We start from the raw sequence: 19,718 nt of genomic DNA, 5'->3' as shown, positions 1-19,718 counted from the left end.
CAACACGACAGTACAGTCAGTATCCACAAGACACACACATACAACACGACAGTACAGTCAGTATCCACAACACACCCACGTACAACAAGACAGTACAGTCAGTATCCACAACACCCACATACAACACGACAGTACAGTTAGTATCCACAACACCCACGTACAAGAAGACAGTACAGTCAGTATCCACAACACACACATACAACACGACAGTACAGTCAGTACCCACAACACACCCACGTACAACACGACAGTACAGTCAGTATCCACAAGACACACATGTACAACACGACAGTACAGTCAGTATCCACAACACACCCACGTACAACAAGACAGTACAGTCAGTATCCACAACACACACATACAACAAGACAGTACAGTCTGTATCCACAACACACACGTACAACACGACAGTACAGTTAGTATCCACAAGGCACCCACGTACAACAAGACAGTACAGTCAGTATCCACAGCACACACGTACAACACGACAGTACGGTCTGTCTCCACAAGACACACACGTACAACACTATAGTACAGTCAGTATCCACATCACACACACCCACGTACAACATGACAGTACAGTCTGTATCCACAACACACACACGTACACCACAATAGTACATTCAGAACCCCCAGCACACACGTACAACATGACAGTACAGGCGGTGTCCATAGCACACACGTACACCATGCCAGTACAGTCAGTTTCCACACGTACAACATGACAGTACTGTCAGCATCTACAATACACAGTTAGTACACCGACTCCCTTTTGACAGTGTGTTTGAATAAGTGTTTCTGCTGCAAAGTGTTCGAAGGAAGACGTTTGAAATAGTCAGGCAGACAGTCTCATTCAGAAAAAAGCCCAATATGACCTTCAAACAATATATTACCTGCTCAAGTTGGTCAGGTGCAAGCTTCACAGTGACACGTCACTCACACTCGTTCCCTTCACATCGGCCAAGGAGATTTAATGATGGTTGCTGTTTACACATTTTCAAAGGTTTGGGCAATAAATATTGTAAGCGATAGAGTCACTGAAACAACACTACACTCAAACAACCCTGTATTCACCCAACATTACACCCAACCAAGACTACCCTTAATCAAAAGAACAGTCATCCAGCATTACACTCAACCAAGACAACCCTCAGACAACACCACACTCAACGAGTATTCCACTCAACCAGCACAACATATAACCAACATAACCCTCAGACAACACCACACTCAACGAGCATTCCACTCAACCAGCACAACATATAACCAACATAACCCCCAGACAACACCACACTCAACGAGCATTCCACTCAACCAGCACAACATATAACCAACATAACCCTCAGACAACACCACACTCAACGAGTATTCCACTCAACCAGCACAACATATAACCAACATAACCCCCAGACAACACCACACTCAACGAGCATTCCACTCAACCAGCACAACATATAACCAACATAACCCCCAGACAACACCACACTCAACGAGCATTCCACTCAACCAGCACAACATATAACCAACATAACCCTCAGACAACACCACACTCAACGAGCATTCCACTCAACCAGCACAACATATAACCAACATAACCCTCAGACAACACCACACTCAACGAGCATTCCACTCAACCAGCACAACATATAACCAACATAAAACCCAGACAACACCACACTCAACGAGCATTCCACTTAACTGGCACTACACTTAACCAAGGGTAAACTCAAACAACTGTACTTTCAACCAATACAATACTGCACAAGCACTACTCTCAACCAGCACTACACTCAACCAGCACTACATTCAACAAGCCCTACACACAACCAGCACTACAATCTACCAGTACTACACAAAACTAGCCTTACATTCAACCAGCTCTATACGCAACCATCACTACAGAGTACCAGCTCTACACACAACCAGTACTACACACAACCAGCACTACATGCAACCAGAACTACACACAACCAGCACTACACTCTACCAGCATTACATTCAACCAGCACTACACACAACCAGCACTGCACTCTACCAGCACTACACACAACTAGCATTACATTCACCCAGCTCTATACGCAACAATCACTACATAGTACCAGCTCTACATTCAACCAGCACTACATTCAACCACTCTTACACTCAACCAGATCTACACAAAGCCAGCACTAAATACAACCAGTACCACACACAACCAGCACTACATTCAACCAGCACTTCTGACAAGGAGCACGACACACAAACAGCACTACATTCAAGCATCACTACACTCACTACAGCACTACATTCAACCAGCTGTACACTCAGCCAGCACCACTCACCAGCACTACACTCAACCAGCACTACACACAACCAGCACCACACTCTAAAAGCACTACACACAACGAATATCACGCTCAACCAGCGCTACATTCAACCAGCACTACACTCAACCTTTACTACACACAACCACCACTACATTCAACCAGCACTACACACAGCGAGCCTTACGCTCAACCAGCACTACGCAGAACCATTACTACACACAGCAAGCACTATATTCAACCAGCACTACACAAAACCAGTACTACACACAACCAGCATCACATTCAACCAGTACTATACACAACGAACATTACACTCAACTAGCACTACATTCAATTAACACAACGACTATGCTTTTCACTCAGCCAACACTATACAGAACTAACACCTTACTCTACCAGCACTATACTCAACCAACAGAATACTAGCACAATACTCTACCAGCACTAGAATCTACCATCACTACACATAACCAGCGCTACATTCAACCAGTACTACACACAACGAGCACTATACAGAACAAACACCTTACCCTACCAGCTCTGTGGTCAACCAACACTATACTTTATCAGCAGTATACTCAACCAACACAATGCTCTACCAGCCCTATACCCTACCAGCACTACACTTAACCGACACTATAATGCTGTACAGCCTGATAGTCTCATATCATCGTTACACGTACCAGTCAAACACGTCAACAAAAGTGTTTTCTATACCCGTCGCTATGAAAAACGTCATGTTAATTTTCAGAACCTATGGCGTTTATTTTCAGTTTTGCTGCAATGTCTGAGATGATCAAATTGTCTCCTCCAACTTCAATTAGTGATAACTCGCCTACGATGGGGACGTAGACATTTAATTAGCAAAACTGCAAGCATCTATAGTGACTGGTTTAGAATTACGAGTCTTACATGATGCAGCCTGATACAGGAGTGCTGTACAGGCAGGTAGTGGAAGGGGAGGCAAGGTAGCCTGCATTCTGGTATATGTCGTTGTGCTGAAAACTGTCCCATATTCTCCGGCTTGCACATCAGCACAGAGTAGGGAAATACTGTAGAGAGAGACATGTTCACAGAGGATATACGCGCTACGTTTGAGCTATGAAACAGAATTTTTGCTGTCAAGAAACGCAGATTGTTATAACCGCCTAAACTCAACCACCTCGCTATTCATCCGTCATTTGGTGCAATCAGGAGCAGCTGAGTCATCTGGGTATTTGGTACACTTGACACCCTCAAGGTGAGTCGTCTTGGTATTTGGTACACTTGACACCTTCAAGGTGAGTCATTTGCGTATTAGTTACACTTGACATCCTCAAGGCTGGTCATCTGGGTATTGGGTACACTTGACTCCCTCAGGGTGAGTCGCCTGGGTATTAGGTACACTTGACACCCTCAAGGTGAGTCAGTTGCATATGGGGTACACTCTCATGATGAGTCACCTGGGTTTTAGTTACTCTTGACAATCTCAGGGTGAGCCACGTTAGTATTTGGAACAATTGACACCCTTAAGATGAGCCATCTTGGTGTTTGGTGAACTTGACACCCTCAACATGAGTCATTTGTGTATCATTTATAGTTAATAGCCTCAAGGTGAATCACCTGGTATTAGGTACACTAAGCGTGAGTCACGTGGGTATTAGATAAACTGACATCTTATAAATGCAACCTGTGAAGGTCCGGTGTAGAATAGGCATTCAGCAACCCATGCTTGCTGTAAAACTCTACGATACTTGGATCGGGTGGTCATGCTCACTGACTTGGTTGACACATGTCATCTGTTCCGCATTGCGCAGTTCGATGCTCCTGCTGTTGATCACTTGATTGTCCGGTGCCGACTCGATTACTTACAGACCGCCGCCATATAGCTGGAATATTGCTGAGTGCGGCGTAAAACTAGAGTCACTCACTCATTTATGCGGGTATTATTTACCATAGGTAATGGTCCCGCCATGCATCATGGTCATCGTCCTGTCACTTGTACAGGCTTTCTCTGTGAGTGGACAAGAAACGTCGCAGACTCGTGAACTCGTTACATTTTCCCTCAATGTGGTCAACAGAGTACCTCTATCGCGTCCAAGATGGACTATTACATGCCGTGATCCATTTAGTCAGGAAAAGTAATTCTATTTTCAATGCAAACCCATACCTTTATGTCAACAATACGAATGAAGCCTACAGGGAACACCGTCAAGCAAAGCAATCTCATTGGTTGAATCATAGGGAGATCCTCACCCGGATCTCGCGGAATCTATTTTTAGTGACTGCCTCTGGACCAATCAAGTAGCCAGACAAATGCTTAGATAATAAATAGTGGTGCATAGTGTGACTGTCCATGTACCATGGCATGCTAATAATTGCAATACAGTAAGTTATACTTATTATGTTGTTGCAGCGTGAAGACGCCATGGCAAGATCCAAGTTATTCGGACTTGTTTTAGCTGCTGGGATGTTCTTCGTGATCCGACATTTGTTCACACACACGACACAATGTCCACATGGCAAGACATCAATGTCACGTAACCCAGGCCCTCAACTAGGACGTGGAACATGTTGGAGACTGATGAGGGGGGAGCCAACTGACGTCAGTACATTTTCACCACTGAGTCATGCCCGTGTCCCCACGGGGACAGAGCGAGGGTGTGGAGCATTGTTGCCGCACCATCAACGTCGTTGTCCTGTGTTGGAGGAGGAAAGGGCGTTCCCGTTGGCGTTTGCTCTCATCGTACACACAGCCCCCGGTCAAGTTGACCAGCTGATGAGAACAATCTACAGATCTCACAACGTGTACTGTATCCACGCTGACCGGAAGGGGAGCCGATCTTTGAGTCTCCTCACTCAGTGGTCACAATGCTTCCACAACGTGCAGGTCCTACAGGAAGTGGAGGTGGTCTATGGGGGCGATGGCTTAATGACCTCAGCTCGTGCTTGTATGAGAGCGTTGGCTGACACCAATGTTAAATGGAAGTACTACATCATATTGTCCGGACAAGAGTTTGTCCTTAAGACCAATCTGGAGATTGTGCAAATACTGAAATTACGGAATGGATCAAATGATATTGAACAATATCCTTTCCCCGAGAACCTACGCTGGAGGTTTGAAACACGGTACTCGGCCATCAACGGAACCATGATGACTCGACTTAATGACATCAAACCAGCTTTCAAGAAGAACATCACGCTCTACAAGGGCAGCATGTATGGGATGTTTTCCCGTGATTTTGTTGTCTTTGTTCTTGAGAGCAACATTGCAACAGAGTTGATAGACTGGGCGGCGGATAGTTATGCACCAGAAGAACTAGTTTGGGCGACGTTGAACGCCTTGCCCGGCGCTCCCGGAGGCTACAGTGCGACTGTGAAGCATGACATCGCGTTGAACCAAGTACTGTCCAGGGCCGTCATTTGGGAGTGGGACAGAGTGCCGTGCCAGGGCAAATTTGTTCGTTCAGTGTGTGTCTTCAGCTACAGAGATCTGCCCTGGCTGGTCAGCCGACCAGAAATCGTGGCTAACAAGTTTCACTCAAACTTCGATCAGTTGGTGATAGACTGTCTAGAGAGTTGGTTACACCGCAAGGCAATGCTTGGCGAAACCATAAATATGAACTGGTACCATTATAGAAACGTTCCGCAGTCCCAACCACGCATCTGTAAGAACTGCAGACGCCAGTCCGTGTGAGTAGAAACCTGGGGCCATATGAGTACAAAACTGGTATCATGTGAGAGCAAAACTGGTGTCATCTCTCTGCGAATATAGTTCGTCACCAGAGTCACGATGGCATACTAGAGTTTAAATTCACCAGAAGTAGTGTATAGTACTTGAGGGGTAGTGTCAGGAAGATAAGAAGTAGAGTAAAGAATGCCAGGAGAAGTCTAGGAGTAGTGTATAGATTCATATGAATAGTAAAGAAGGTCAGGAATAGTGTCCTAAAGACCAGAAGTAGTGTACAGAACGAAATAAGTAGTGTATAGAAAACCAGGAAAAGTGTATAGAAGGCCAGGAAAAGTAGACAGAAGATCAGGAGTAGTGTAAAGAAGGCCATGTGCAGTAGAGAGAAGAGTAAAGGGTGTAGTGTAAAGAGGACCAGAAGTAGTGTAGAGAAGACCAGTGCTCTGTTGTTCAAAACAACCTTATCTCATAAGGTCAACCTTATGTCTACGATTCCAACCTTAGACCTTTACTAAGGTAAACCTCCCATTGCACGAAACAACCTTAACTAAGGTTGGGAGTCCGAGTTAAGTTTGCCCTAAGGCTGTTTCGAACAACGGAAAACGGGTTTACTGTAAAGAAAACCAGAGGAACTTTAGAGAAGGCCAGGAGTAGTGTAGGGAAGGTCAGGAGTAGTGTAGAGAAGACCAGGAGTAGGAGTAGTGTAGAGAAGGCCAGGAGTAGTATTGAGAAGGCCTGGAGTGGTGTAGAGAAGGTTAGTATTGTAGGGAAGGCCAGGAGTAGTGAAGAGGAGGTTAGTATTGTAGAGGAGGCTAGGAATAGTGTAGAGAAGGTCAGGAGTGGTGTAGAGAAGGCCAGGAGTAGGAGTACTGTAGGGAAGGTCAGGAGTAGTGTAGAGAAGGTTAAGGGCGATGTAGAGAGGGTTAGGAGTGGTGTAGAGAAGGTCAGGAGTAGTGTAGAGAAGGCCAGGGGACGGGGTAGTGTAGAGTAGGTTAGGAGCGGTGTAGAGAAGGCTAGGAGCACTGTAGAGAAGGCCAGGAGTAGTGCAGAGATGGCCAGGAGTTGGAGTAGTGCAGAAAAGGCCAGGAGTAGTGTAGAGAAGGCCAGTTAATGTATGAATCAATCAACGTATGAATCAACGTATGGGTCAATCGACGTGTGAATCAATCAAAGTAAATGAATGAATAAACATAGGGACCAATCCACGTATAAATCAAATGCGCCGACCTCCTTCGGCGACAAGTAATAGCAGATTTCAGGCTTCAGCCACTGGTCATGCTCAAAAGTGATACTAGATTTTGTAAGAATATTCATGGCTTCTGCAGGTGATTTAATTTATTTTATCCAAATTTGTAATATTCGATTTCGTTAGACAGTGACAAGGCGAAGTTCGACATCGGAACGTTCACGAGCTTTTATTGACTCAGTATGGCATGACACTGTACACTGAATATGTAATAATTACTAAAAATGTTTAGCTATGTTTCAGAAGTAATAAGATGGACTCTTGTACGTGTCTTTCAAAATGAAGCATGATACTACACGTAAACACAAATTTTCGAAATAACCAGAGAGCGTTATTGTGTGTCTGTAGAAAGGTCTCTGTCCTTGTGGCACTCAGGGACCCTCCACTACGATGCCTTCCATTGCCTGGGGTTGCCCTGGCATCACTGGGAGGTGGTGGCGTTGCCCTGGCAGAGGGACCTGGGTGTTCTTCAAGGCCATAATGTTCCTCACGGGCATTGCGATCCGCCCCTCCAGCTCCTTCACCAGGGCGAGCTTCGACATCATCTTTAGACGGTACACCTTGGAGATAGCACGGCTGAAAGGAAGGGAGGACAAAGTTTGGGAACGTGCATGTATGTGTGCGCGTGCGTGCCCGTAAGGGATTTATGTGGGCAGATGGGATCCTTGTACGGATCAGTGGCGGGTCTCTGGTCCACTGGGGAAGCTGTGTTGACATGTCAGTGTGGGTTCTGTTTGCGACCAGAGATAGTAAACTGGGTCTCTGTATATGGAGAATGGGTGATTTGTTACCGCCAACAACAAACATCGGGAACAATTATAATGGATATTTGCTTTTGACATTTACCACGGTCTGTTAGAGACAAAAGAAGATTCATATGTCTCTATAATATCAGATCCCCAAGAACTTACAAATAGATGAATGTACTTGAAATCACTATACTGTCGACAAATCGTCAGCATCTTGGACTTACAACTGGAGAAGATCCTTGTAGAAGCTGCCGAGCACTGCCTTCCTGATGTCGTCTATTTGACTCTCGAAGTCCAGTAACTTCTCTACTGTGAGTTGGGGGTCTGCGTGACCTGAAACACGCACACTTACTGGTACATTGTGTGGAATACTAACACGAGGGAGAGCCGTCTACTGATATATTCTGTGGAACACTGACAAGTGAGGGGGTCATCTACTGGTACATTATGTGCTCACTGACACAAGAAAGGGCCACTTACTGGTACATTGTGTGGAACACTGACACAAGGAAAGGCCACTTATTGGTACATTGTGTGGAACACTGACACAAGGAAAGGCCACTTACTGGTACATTGTGTGGAACACTGACACAAGGAAAGGCCACCTACTGGTACATTGTGTGGAACACTGACACAAGGAAAGGCCACCTACTGGTACATTGTGTGGAACACTGGCACAAGGAAAGGCCACCTACTGGTACATTGTGTGGAACACTGACACAAGGAAAGACCACCTACTGGTACATTGTGTGGAACACTGGCACAAGGAAAGGCCACCTACTGGTACATTGTGTGGAACACTGACACAAGGAAAGGTCACCTACTGGTACATTGTGTGTAACACTGGCACAAGGAAAGGTCACTTACTGGTACATTGTGTGGAACACTGGCACAAGGAAAGGCCACTTACTGGTACATTGTGTGGAACACTGGCACAAGGAAAGGACACTTACTGGTACATTGTGTGGAACACTGGCACAAGGAAAGGACACCTACTGGTACATTGTGTGCAACACTGGCACAAGGAAAGACCACTTACTGGTACATTGTGTGGCACACTGACACGAGAGAAGGCCACCTACTGGTACATTGTGTGGAACACTGACACAAGGAAAGGTCACTTACTGGTACATTGTGTGTAACACTGGCACAAGGAAAGGCCACCTACTGGTACATTGTGTGTAACACTGGCACAAGGAAAGGCCACCTACGGGTACATTGTGTGGAACACTGGCACAAGGAAAGGCCACTTACTGGTACATTGTGTGTAACACAGGCACGAGAGAGGGCCACCTACTGGTACATTGAGTGGAATATTGGCACAGGGAAAGGCCACCTAATGGTACATTGTGTGGAACATTGGCACAAGGAAAGGCCACCTACTGGTACATTGTGTGTAACACAGGCACAAGGAAACGCCACTTACTGGTACATTGTGTGTAACACAGGCACGAGAGGGTTCCACCTACCGGTACACTGAGTGGAATATTGGCACAAGGAAAGGCCACCTACTGGTACATTGTGTGGAACATGGGCACAAGGAAAGGCCACCTACTGGTACATTGTATGTAACACAGGCACCAGAGAGGGCCACCAGTCTCACTATTAGGGGCATAGGAAGAAGAAACCAGTACTGCATAATGTACCATATCTGTGTAAGGGACTGCCTTCATAGAGGTTGCTCCAGCTAGCACTGAGGTTATAAGGACATTAAGAAGGTTGAGAGCGGTAGTTGCTAGCATTACCAAGCCAGATCTTACTCCTAACGATAGTGATAGTGATAGTGATAAATCCTACCGTAGATGCTTGTTTTCCTTACTGAAACTATCCTATGTTTCTAAATAGTTCATAACCCAGGTTGCCTTACCTTCCATGGGCCCCATCGTCAGATGCATTGGCTGACCACGCAAAGTATTCATTGGCCTCATCCCGACGGATGGAGATGGACCTTTGTGATCTTTCTTGGCTTCCTTATCTTCAGCTACTGTTGCCTGGGGCATCTGTGGAGGCATAGCGGGAGGCATCAACGGACCTGCCATCATGCGACCTGCTCTTTGTCTCGCCATCATACGCAACATCATTGGAGGCATGCCCCCTCGCATACCGGGTATAGGTGGTTGCCCAGGCATACCGGTAGGTATGGACTGTGCTTGCATTCCTTGAGCCATCATTGAAGGAGGCATACCATGACCTTGCATTCCTTGAGCCATCATTGAAGGAGGCATACCATGACCTTGCATTCCTTGGCCCATCATTGAAGGAGGCATTCCATGACCTTGCATTCCTTGAGCCATCATTGAAGGAGGCATACCATGACCTTGCATTCCTTGAGCCATCATTGAAGGTGGCATACCATGACCTTGCATTCCTTGGCCCATCATTGAAGGAGGCATACCATGACCTTGCATTCCTTGGCCCATCATTGAAGGAGGCATACCATGACCTTGCATTCCTTGAGCCATCATTGAAGGAGGCATACCAAGACCATGCATTGTTTGTGCTATCATTGGCGGAGGCATACCATGACCTTGCATTCCTTGAGCCATCATTGAAGGAGGCATTCCATGACCTTGCATTCCTTGTGGCATTTGCATGGGTTCCCCAAACAAAGATGGAGGTAGCCCGCTCTCCGTTCCGTTCTGCTTAGTTCCCTGGGGTGGAAACTGGCCCATCAGTGAACCACCTGGCATTCCCATTGGACCCCCAAACATGCCTCCCTGTGATAGTCCGGGCATAACCCCCTCTCCCATGGGCATCATGGGGGCACCTCCCTCGGACATCCCGTGACTCTGAGGACCTCCCATTTCTGGCATACTAGACCCTAGCGGGGCACTACCCATGTCGAACGGATTAGAGACAACATCCTTGGCAGGATCCTTTGACGATTCCTCCGTCTTTGATGCATCTGGAATGTGAAGTGTTAGGTGTTAAGACTTAAATCTTGTCACTTAACTGCTGCAGCTAGTATTTCCTAATATAATCCTCACTACTTCTGAGATGCACGTAATACCTCACCCTGTCATTAGTCTAACAGCTATATAGCGAGTATTTCCTAGCATTCAACTCAGTGGCAACCTGGCCTCACCCCCATAGTTACTGTTCCCTCTATGTTTCCTGACATATTACCCACTACCGTTGACTAACCCCATACAAATGTAATTACCGTTTCACAATGCATAAGCTACAATCGCCATCTCATGCTTCAATAGAGTCTCTTCCATTGTTACCTGAGAAGATCTGAACATTGATGTTTCGAATCCGTCATGATTACAGGTTATCAGGGGGAGAAATAACCCTGAATGGTTTGCGATATGATTGGTGAGAAGTTACCTTTAGTCTCAGCGTTTGTGTTCCTGGCAACAAACGGGCTCTCTGTAACAAGGAAACAAAGATATATGACGGGTGTTAGAAAATATCCCGCTGCTTGTTGGAAGGTGGGATGGGCTTAAGACTGACCACAGACCAGGAAGTAAACCAAGAAGGAGCACCTCTGTCATAAACGTCTTTTATGCATTAAACTAGGACTGGGTTTCCCTACCGAGGACACATACAAGTACAAACGCACGTGCACTGTGTCTGTTATGGGTATGTACATATCACGTATATACAACGTGGCAGGTAGCATTAGCGTTCTGTCAGAAGCCTCAAGGTGTGATGCTGAGAAATTGATCACAGTTTAAATCTGAATGACAGGTCACGCCTTGCCTCACATCCTTGTCCGTGACCACGTAATACACAACCGCACTGTCCCCGGGTTGGAAACACACATCTAAAAGTACTGCTGTTAGTTGTGCAATAACAACATAAGTCACCGATTACTGTTGACGACGAGGATACGTCAATGCCAATGACAATCTCCAGCATTAGCTACTGTTAGAAAACGTGTAACGGGGTGTTGTTAGGATACATGTACCGGAGTGGTGTTAGGAAACATGTATCTGGTTACTGTTTGGACACATGTACCGGAGTGTTGTTAGGAACCATGTACCGGGATGTTGTTAGGAAACATATAACGGAGTGTCGTTATGAAAAATATCGGGCTACTGTTAGAAAACATGTAACAGGGTATTGGTAGGACACACGTACCGGAGTGTTGTTAGGAAACATGTATCTGGTTACTGTTAGGAAACATGTATCTGGTTACTGTTAGGAAATGTGTATCGGGGTGTTGATAGAAAACATATATCAGGGTATTTTTAGGAAACATGTATCGGGGTGTTGTTAAGAAACCTGCGTGGAAGTGTTGTTAAGAAACATGTATCGGTGAGACCATCTTACCTCTAGCCAGTTGTCTCTTTACCCGGGACGGTCTGGCCGATGCCGCCGCCAGCAACAGACAGAGCGTTAGACCCGTTACTATATTCATCTGTTGATAGAAAGTTCTTATGTAAGTCATAGGGGTGAACTTATTGGGGTACAGCAATGTCTCCGGATACTCTGGTAAAGAGAATTGACGGCAACAAAGTTTGAGATGACTGGTTAACGAAAACAGAGGTGTGACATACTCAGAAAATTTCAAATGCAGGCATATCTAATTTTCACTGTACATCCAAGAAACAGTACAATAAATTTCAGTGAGAACAGTCAGGAATGAGCGATTGGCCACAACAGAGCAAAAGCTGGACGTAATCACACGATACAATGCACCTGCTAAGTGAACCTACCTGAGCGCGAGACTGATTTTAGATTTACGCCACTTTAAGCAATATTCCTGCGTAGTTGAGAAGCATTTTAACATTGTTGTAAACATGAAGGAAAACCAAGTGTCGTTAGTCAACTTTTTTATTGCAATGAATGTTTTCGGTGAAGGTACTAACACCGTTATCAAGCAAGTGTTCGTACCTACACTTACACCTACAGCGCATTCATTGCGATATGATTGGTGATCATAACGAAGTTGATTACCCAAATATAAATATAGATATTCCAACATCACAGCAAAGGGTATCCAAAATGGGCTTCACTCCTAGAATCTATGTGAGGAATCGACTACCGTGACGAGCGGACGCTTTAACCATTAGGCTACCCCACGATCACTGTACCTACCTGAAGTGTTCGGTATCCGCGATGAAAGTCCTATCTGGAGGTGGCGTGAATTTATTTTATTTCCCGACCTCCCAAATTACCTGAAGGCTACTCATGTCCTAATGTCTACCCCCCGGCACTATGTAACGCCGTGTGATCACTACTGTTAATTGATTGAACCCCTTCCGCACTGTCAATCAGCACCAACACTTCCTGTTCTCTCGCCACACACAAGGAAACACTGACACACCCGACCACACACTGCCGCACAAAGCCATGCAATACCAAACACTGCCATACACTACCACACACTCCCATACACTACCACAAAGTACCACACCCAACCACACACTGCCACACATGATCACACACACACACCCCGACTATATGCCCCCAACCACATACTTCCACACTGGATCATACATCAGTCACACACTACTAGTACTACACCCCATCCGACCACACACTTATGTCATTGTCTGCCACTTCCATGTGATTGTGTCCCACTTCCATGTGATTGTGTCCCACTTCCATGTCATTGTGTCCCACTTCCATGTGATTGTGTCCCACTTCCATGTCATTGTGTCCCACTTCCATGTGATTGTGTCCCACTTCCATGTCATTGTGTCTACAATCACATGAAAGTAGGACACAATCACATGGAAGTGGGACTATTGCCAAGACATTTGAACACAATGTCGTGGAATTAGGACGTAATTACATTGCAATTAGGACACACGATGACATGAAGTAGGACACAATGATATGGAAGTGGGATACAATGATATGGAAGTGGGACACAATCACCTGGAAGTAGGTCACAATGACATTGAAGTGGGTCACAATCACATGGAAGTAGGACACAATGCCACTGAAGTAGAACACAGTGCCATGGAAGTGGGACACAGGTGCAATGAAATGGGATACAATGCCATGGAAGTAGAGGGCACAGTGTCATTATAGTGGGACACAACGACATTATTCTACAAAACCTGTTCAAGTATTTTCTTTAATAACCCTAGGCACATATTTTCTCACTGAATGAATATGCCAACAGAATTGATGATTTATTGCGGTGCATCATTCGTAAGTTTCTGATCGGTGCGTTTATTTACAGATAGTGAAACAGTAATGTAAAAGTGATGGAACTCAGATCATTTTCTATATGGTATCTGCCAATGACCAAAGGCTCGGCAAATATCGATTGACGAACAATTGCTAGATCTTTGCAAGACGCTTACAAGACAACCATGGCGAATCCTGTCAATGTTACAACATGGCGATCATTCCGACTCACAACGTCTGTCTAGCGTGGTCCAGTCAGTAAAATGTAAAGCCAGAACATCAGTATAACAAATAAATCTGCCCTGACTCATGAGTTTCCATTGCCTACGGTGACGAGGCAGTTCATGGCCTGCTTTCACCCCGCGGCTAGTCTGTCCTTGATGAACGAAAACGAAGGATGGCCGACCTCCACGATTAGTAGCTAAACTTGGCGTGTTGTATAATAAACTACACACAGGTTACTGTGCTCGCTTGGGTACAACCAGGGATTCATTACTTTAGACTTTGATTTGGTAACCGCCATGGGCATGTTTTAAATGCTGAAACAGACTGCACTGAACCAGAACGACCAGTGTAGACTATCGTGATTGACATTGTGCTCTGGAAAAAAAAAACCTAGCTAAGTTTGTTGGCAAATGCGATAATGTGTTTCTCTATGGACAAGAGTGCCTGAAAACACGTATTGATTTATGTATGATCTATTTTAATGGTTTGGTCATAAACAGTGTATATTCAAATGTTGACATTATAAGCGTCAGAATTTTACGGTGATTGTACATGATTTTGAAGCCACAGCTTAACCAACAATCAATACACACCGTTTTCACACAGTGACGTTATGCCTGGACAAAACTGTAACAATATCAGCATGTTGTTTTCTGACTGTTCAGGTGGCAATATTCAGTTCGTCTCCTAATGACAACGTTATCAAAATTTGAAATGCCAGCATGTATTTTGATGTTATGAATACCAACATTAGGATGTGAAGAAGACATTTGTTTGAGATTGCGATCAGTAGCTACATTTTCATGATGTGACGAATATCACAGCTGATTTAGCGTGATCATTTAGAAAGATAGAACAGTACACGATGTCAAACGGTGTTGCTGTAACGTGCATTAAGCCGTTTACTTTGTGGTTCCTGCAACACAGACGTTATGTGGGTTTGCCACTCACTCCTTCACTCACTCTAGAAAACTGACTTTATCTACAGTATTGTCAACAAGAACAATCAACTTAATGTGGAACCAGCATTTATTCTTAAACGTAAACAAAACAATTCATTAACCCTTCTAACCCTTGTACTGTCTCGTGTTTGTGAAGTCGTTGCCAACACTGTCGGGATAAAGAACATGGGTTTGCAATATTGTACTATCTTGTGTTTGTGAGTTGACAACACTGTCGGTTATTTGAACGTGTTTCCATAATTCTGTACCATCTTGAGTTTGTGAGTTGTAGACCATATATACAAAAGTGCTTCCATAACACTGTATTATATTGTGTCTGTGAGTTGTTCACAACACTGTCAGTTACACGAACGTGTTTCCACAATGCTGTATTATATTGTGTCTGTGTGTTGTTCACAACACTGTCAGTTACATGAACGCGTTTCCGCATAAACACGCCGTAAGGTATACTCCAGCAAGTCCCCGCCCCGCCCATGTATATTACAGCTTCACTCACACATCTGATCGTGGAGGTTCGGCAACCTCACTGCAGGCAAGGCATTTTATGTCATCATTCAAAGGACAACATCATTTCCTTTTATTATCATTCTCCGAGACAAGTGAATTCACAACGTTTTGTCATATTATTGGAGGAACAGACACCACCACATGGAGCATGCTAACCAACTGGTCCCGTCATGTGAACAACACATAGAACATGCTAAACAACTGGTCCCCGTCTTGTCAATACAACACAGAGCATGTTAAACAACTGGTCCCGTCATGTGAACAACACACAGAACATGCTAAACAACTGGTCCCCGTCTTGTCAATACAACACAGAACATGTTAAACAACTGATCCCCGTCATGTGGTCACCACATAGAACATGCTAAGTAACTGGTCCCTGTCATGTCCACACTACTCAGGGAGCATGTAAAACAACTGATCCCCTTCATGTGAACACCACATAGAGTACGTAAAACAATTACATGACAATAACAGTACTCCATTACTCATTACCCAGAGGAGGGAACTCATTTTTTCATTCAAAAGTGCACAATTGAACAGAATTGGATGCATGACACATATAGCAACATAAGACATAAGACAAGCATGACATACATGTGCATAGAGCATACAGTTCGCGTGTAAAACAACTGTGAACAACACATAGAGCATGTTAAAGAACTGGTCACCCTCATGCCAACACCGCACAGAGCATTTAAAACATCTGACACAGAACATGTTTAACAACTGGTGACAGTCATGTGACCACCACATCAATACTGTTCAACACACATCTTGAGTAGTTCAGCCAGTTGGCCAGTGACTTCAATGTTGTTCCCTGATACGAGATTGACCTCAATGTCAGACTCTTCTGGTGTATCCACGTAGAATACCATCCATAGCGGGGTTGACGTGTCCATGCTGTCCACACTGACCATTGTCTTCCTCGCAGGCAGGTCAAGCACGTGCAGCTCCTTCTTGGTGCCGTCAAGGAGGAAGCCAAGGTCAAGGATAAGCTCCACTTCCGGTTGATTCAAGCCAATTGGAACGTCAGCTTTTAGCTCCCCGTCCTTTCGGAACTTGAGACATAACTGGCTGTGAACATGACAGTCGCTTAGATTCAAGCTGAAACCACAGGGTTGTGCAAACCCTGCATCCACAGGCCTCGGAGTTACTGCAGCTTCAAAAATCATACTGTTGTCAGCGGACGCTGTTTTTATCTTTGCTCTGACTGTTGTTTGCCACAGTTGCAGACCGTCTCCTCCAAGCGTTGGGTAGACTAGAGCTCGTCGACCAACCTTCAGCCTACATCCCGTATCCGACCCTGACGTTTGTTTCTGGAGCTTCCGGTTGACAAACACGCCCTCTGGTGTAGTAGAGCAATCACGTGATAAACATATCGCGTCAAACCGAAGCCGAGGACCTGAAACAGACGCCAGGCGATGTCAAGGTGAACAGCTTAAACCAGGAGCAGACAGCAATAAGTATATATCTGTTAAAAGGTGGATAGACAGAATCGATTCAGTTTACATCCTATCTTTTACAAGTTGGGCGGAGAGAATAAGTTTACATCATATGTTACGACATATTAAACCATGCGTCATAGCCCTCATGTATATTGTTATTATTACTACTGGTGCTCCACTCACAGTGTATTGCTGCTGGCCTTTTGTCGATTTTCACGTCGCTAAAGACGATAAGTCTGTCACCAAGGAGGCCTGTGAAACATATAACGTTAAAGTATACTTGACCGTGTGAAACTGTGATATCACAGATCAAACTCGACGTAAGTAAGCTGTGAGTGAGAGGGTGACCATATCGAACCATAACATGCTATCTGACAAAGGTAGCTGGACGTCAGTTACGAGAGTGTGAGAGGGTGTTCGTTGCACTTCGTCACATCACTCAACACACATGTCCACCCCCACGCACTTCGTCACATCACTCAACACACATGTCCACCCCCACGCACTTCGTCACATCACTCAACACACATGTCCACCCCCACGCACTTCGTCACATCACTCAACACACATGTCCACCCCCACGCACTTCGTCACATCACTCAACACACATGTCCACCCCCACGCACTTCGTCACATCACTCAACACACATGTCCACCCCCACGCACTTCGTCACATCACTCAACACACATGTCCACCCCCACGCACTTCGTCACATCACTCAACACACATGTCCACCCCCACGCACTTCGTCACATCACTCAACACACATGTCCACCCCCACGCACTTTGTCATATCACACAAAGGATCAAAGTGTTCTTATTTCAAAAGCACAGTTTTGTGTGCGTACTTGTCATCGGCGAGTCCTACATACCCCACGATGCCCTTGATGACCCCGCCATTGTATGAAACATGCAGTTACCTTGTGACATGAAGAAAGTCGAGATGTTAATTTTGCTATGCATTGTGTTCATCCTCATATCTGTGTTCAGCTTCACACCAACGTCAAGACACGTCACTGTGTTCGTAAATATATCCAAAATGTTTTGTTTTACACCAGCAAGATACGTCACTATGTTAGTTCAGACTACCGCTAAACCACAAGACGAAATTGTAACGATTATGTACCGTGATACGTTTATGATGTACCGGTATACCGACAAAGATCTGTTTGTTCACCCATGCAACACCGCAGGTATACCCCCTAAATTTTAATAGTGAGAAAAAATATATATGTATACTCAGGTAATATAGGTGGTTGGTTGGTAGGGTTTATGTGGAAATCTTTCCAAATGATTGACACCTGGTCCACCCTAAAGTTGTCAAAGAGCAAAGTGCGGACGTTTGCGAGGAAATCATTAAAATTGAATACAGTAATACATAAAATCAACAGTTTTCAGAAAAGTTAACGGACTTACTATGTCTATCATTTCGTGTGATCATATGCCATGTACGTCATGTGACGTCTAGGGTTTCGTCGCCTACATCTACATGTTTATGTAAGTTAAAAGCATTTTCATACAGAACCTGTGTCACAGGTTCTCATCTAGATCTTTTGGGGCAGGTGGGAGCCGAGGTCGGTGTAGGGAGGGAGGCTTACTGGACAAGTGGGAGTCGAGGGCGGTATAGGGAGGGACTTCAATTGGGCAGGTAGGAGCAGAGGTCGGGTGGCAGATGCTGACCCTCTATACTGAACATGAACACGAAGAGAGAGAGAGAGAGAGAGAGAGAGAGAGAGAGAGAGAGGGAGAGAGAGGGAGAGAGAGAGAGAGAGAGAGAGAGAGAGAGAGAGAGAGAGAGAGAGCACCCTTCCAAAATTTCTAGATTGGCCTGTTTGTCGGTAGACAAAGCAGATGGTCATGCTACTCACTGTTCACCTGGACTGGTTGCCTCTCATCAGTCAGGTAGCCGCACACTGTCACGTGACTCTGGAGATTCTTGGCTGGAAGAGAAAGGCATACCTGATAACATGGCGTCTTTGTGACATCCTGTTCCCTTAAATATTCTTAAATTCTTCGGTAAGTGTTGATTAATATGTAGACTAAGATGCACACTGACGGAAAAGATGGTTGATACACGGAGCCCAATGTAACACTTAGTGTTGTTTGTTGGGAGCATGATACTCCCATGCGTATGTTTATTAATGTGAACCCACAGTTATGGTGTAGGTATTAGGCGCTCATAACAACGGTCTGTATGACGGGGAAATGCGAGCAAGCAATGTACGGAGTGTTGAAAATCCACACGCAAACGGTTCACCGAGACACAATATCATCTGTTTGTGGACATTATTGGCTTGTGAGTGGCTGTCATCCACGCGTGACGTCACGTAAACATGATAGTTGATGAACCATTGGAAAATACCAAACTGGCACATTTTAACGACCTTGACATTTCCTTGCTTGACACAATTCAATAGCAGAACCGTATGCAGACGACTGGGGAGCTCGACTCATACGTCCAATACTATTGACCTTTCCACGTCACTGTCAGGCACACCTGACTTGGTGTGGACAGCA

General features: G+C 45.1%; 2 protein-coding genes across 7 annotated transcripts in view; both read right to left on the bottom strand.

Moving 5' to 3' along the window:
- Nucleotides 1–7,372: 7,372 nt before the first annotated feature.
- Nucleotides 7,373–13,040, bottom strand: LOC137292534 (mediator of RNA polymerase II transcription subunit 15-like). Its single transcript, XM_067823839.1, has 6 exons — nucleotides 13,015–13,040; nucleotides 12,247–12,334; nucleotides 11,299–11,340; nucleotides 9,836–10,873; nucleotides 8,193–8,301; nucleotides 7,373–7,795 (listed from the first exon to the last, which is right to left on the bottom strand). The coding sequence occupies exons 2-6, from the start codon at nucleotides 12,332–12,334 to the stop codon at nucleotides 7,591–7,593; spliced, it is 1,482 nt and encodes a 493-aa protein (XP_067679940.1). The 5' UTR covers nucleotides 13,015–13,040; the 3' UTR covers nucleotides 7,373–7,590.
- A 2,254-nt stretch (nucleotides 13,041–15,294) lies between these two features.
- The window catches only part of LOC137292468 (uncharacterized), a 29,882-nt gene continuing 25,458 nt past the window's right edge, over nucleotides 15,295–19,718 (bottom strand). For all 6 annotated transcript variants that reach the window (XM_067823836.1, XM_067823835.1, XM_067823838.1 and 3 more), the window contains 3 exons: nucleotides 19,070–19,141; nucleotides 17,384–17,452; nucleotides 15,295–17,157 (listed from right to left, as the gene is read on the bottom strand). In XM_067823836.1, the coding sequence (XP_067679937.1) occupies nucleotides 16,508–17,157; nucleotides 17,384–17,452; nucleotides 19,070–19,141 (791 nt within the window). In that variant the 3' untranslated portion in view covers nucleotides 15,295–16,507. The remainder of the gene's footprint in view (nucleotides 17,158–17,383; nucleotides 17,453–19,069; nucleotides 19,142–19,718) is intronic.

The sequence above is a fragment of the Haliotis asinina genome, chromosome 1 (genome assembly GCF_037392515.1).
Source record: "Haliotis asinina isolate JCU_RB_2024 chromosome 1, JCU_Hal_asi_v2, whole genome shotgun sequence".
In the NCBI taxonomy this organism is placed as follows: domain Eukaryota; kingdom Metazoa; phylum Mollusca; class Gastropoda; order Lepetellida; family Haliotidae; genus Haliotis; species Haliotis asinina.
This window is presented reverse-complemented; position numbering and strand designations above follow the sequence as displayed.

Bases quoted from the DNA above. Each gene is read 5' to 3' on its own strand.
- LOC137292534 (XM_067823839.1), bottom strand. From the start codon at position 12,334: ATGAATATAGTAACGGGTCTAACGCTCTGTCTGTTGCTGGCGGCGGCA. The intron at 8,302-9,835 runs GTAAGGCAACCT...TGCGTGTTTCAG, and splicing joins GACGATGGGGCCCATGGAAG to GTCACGCAGACCCCCAACTC. The intron at 7,796-8,192 runs GTAAGTCCAAGA...CCTTCCTTTCAG, and splicing joins TACAAGGATCTTCTCCAGTT to CCGTGCTATCTCCAAGGTGT.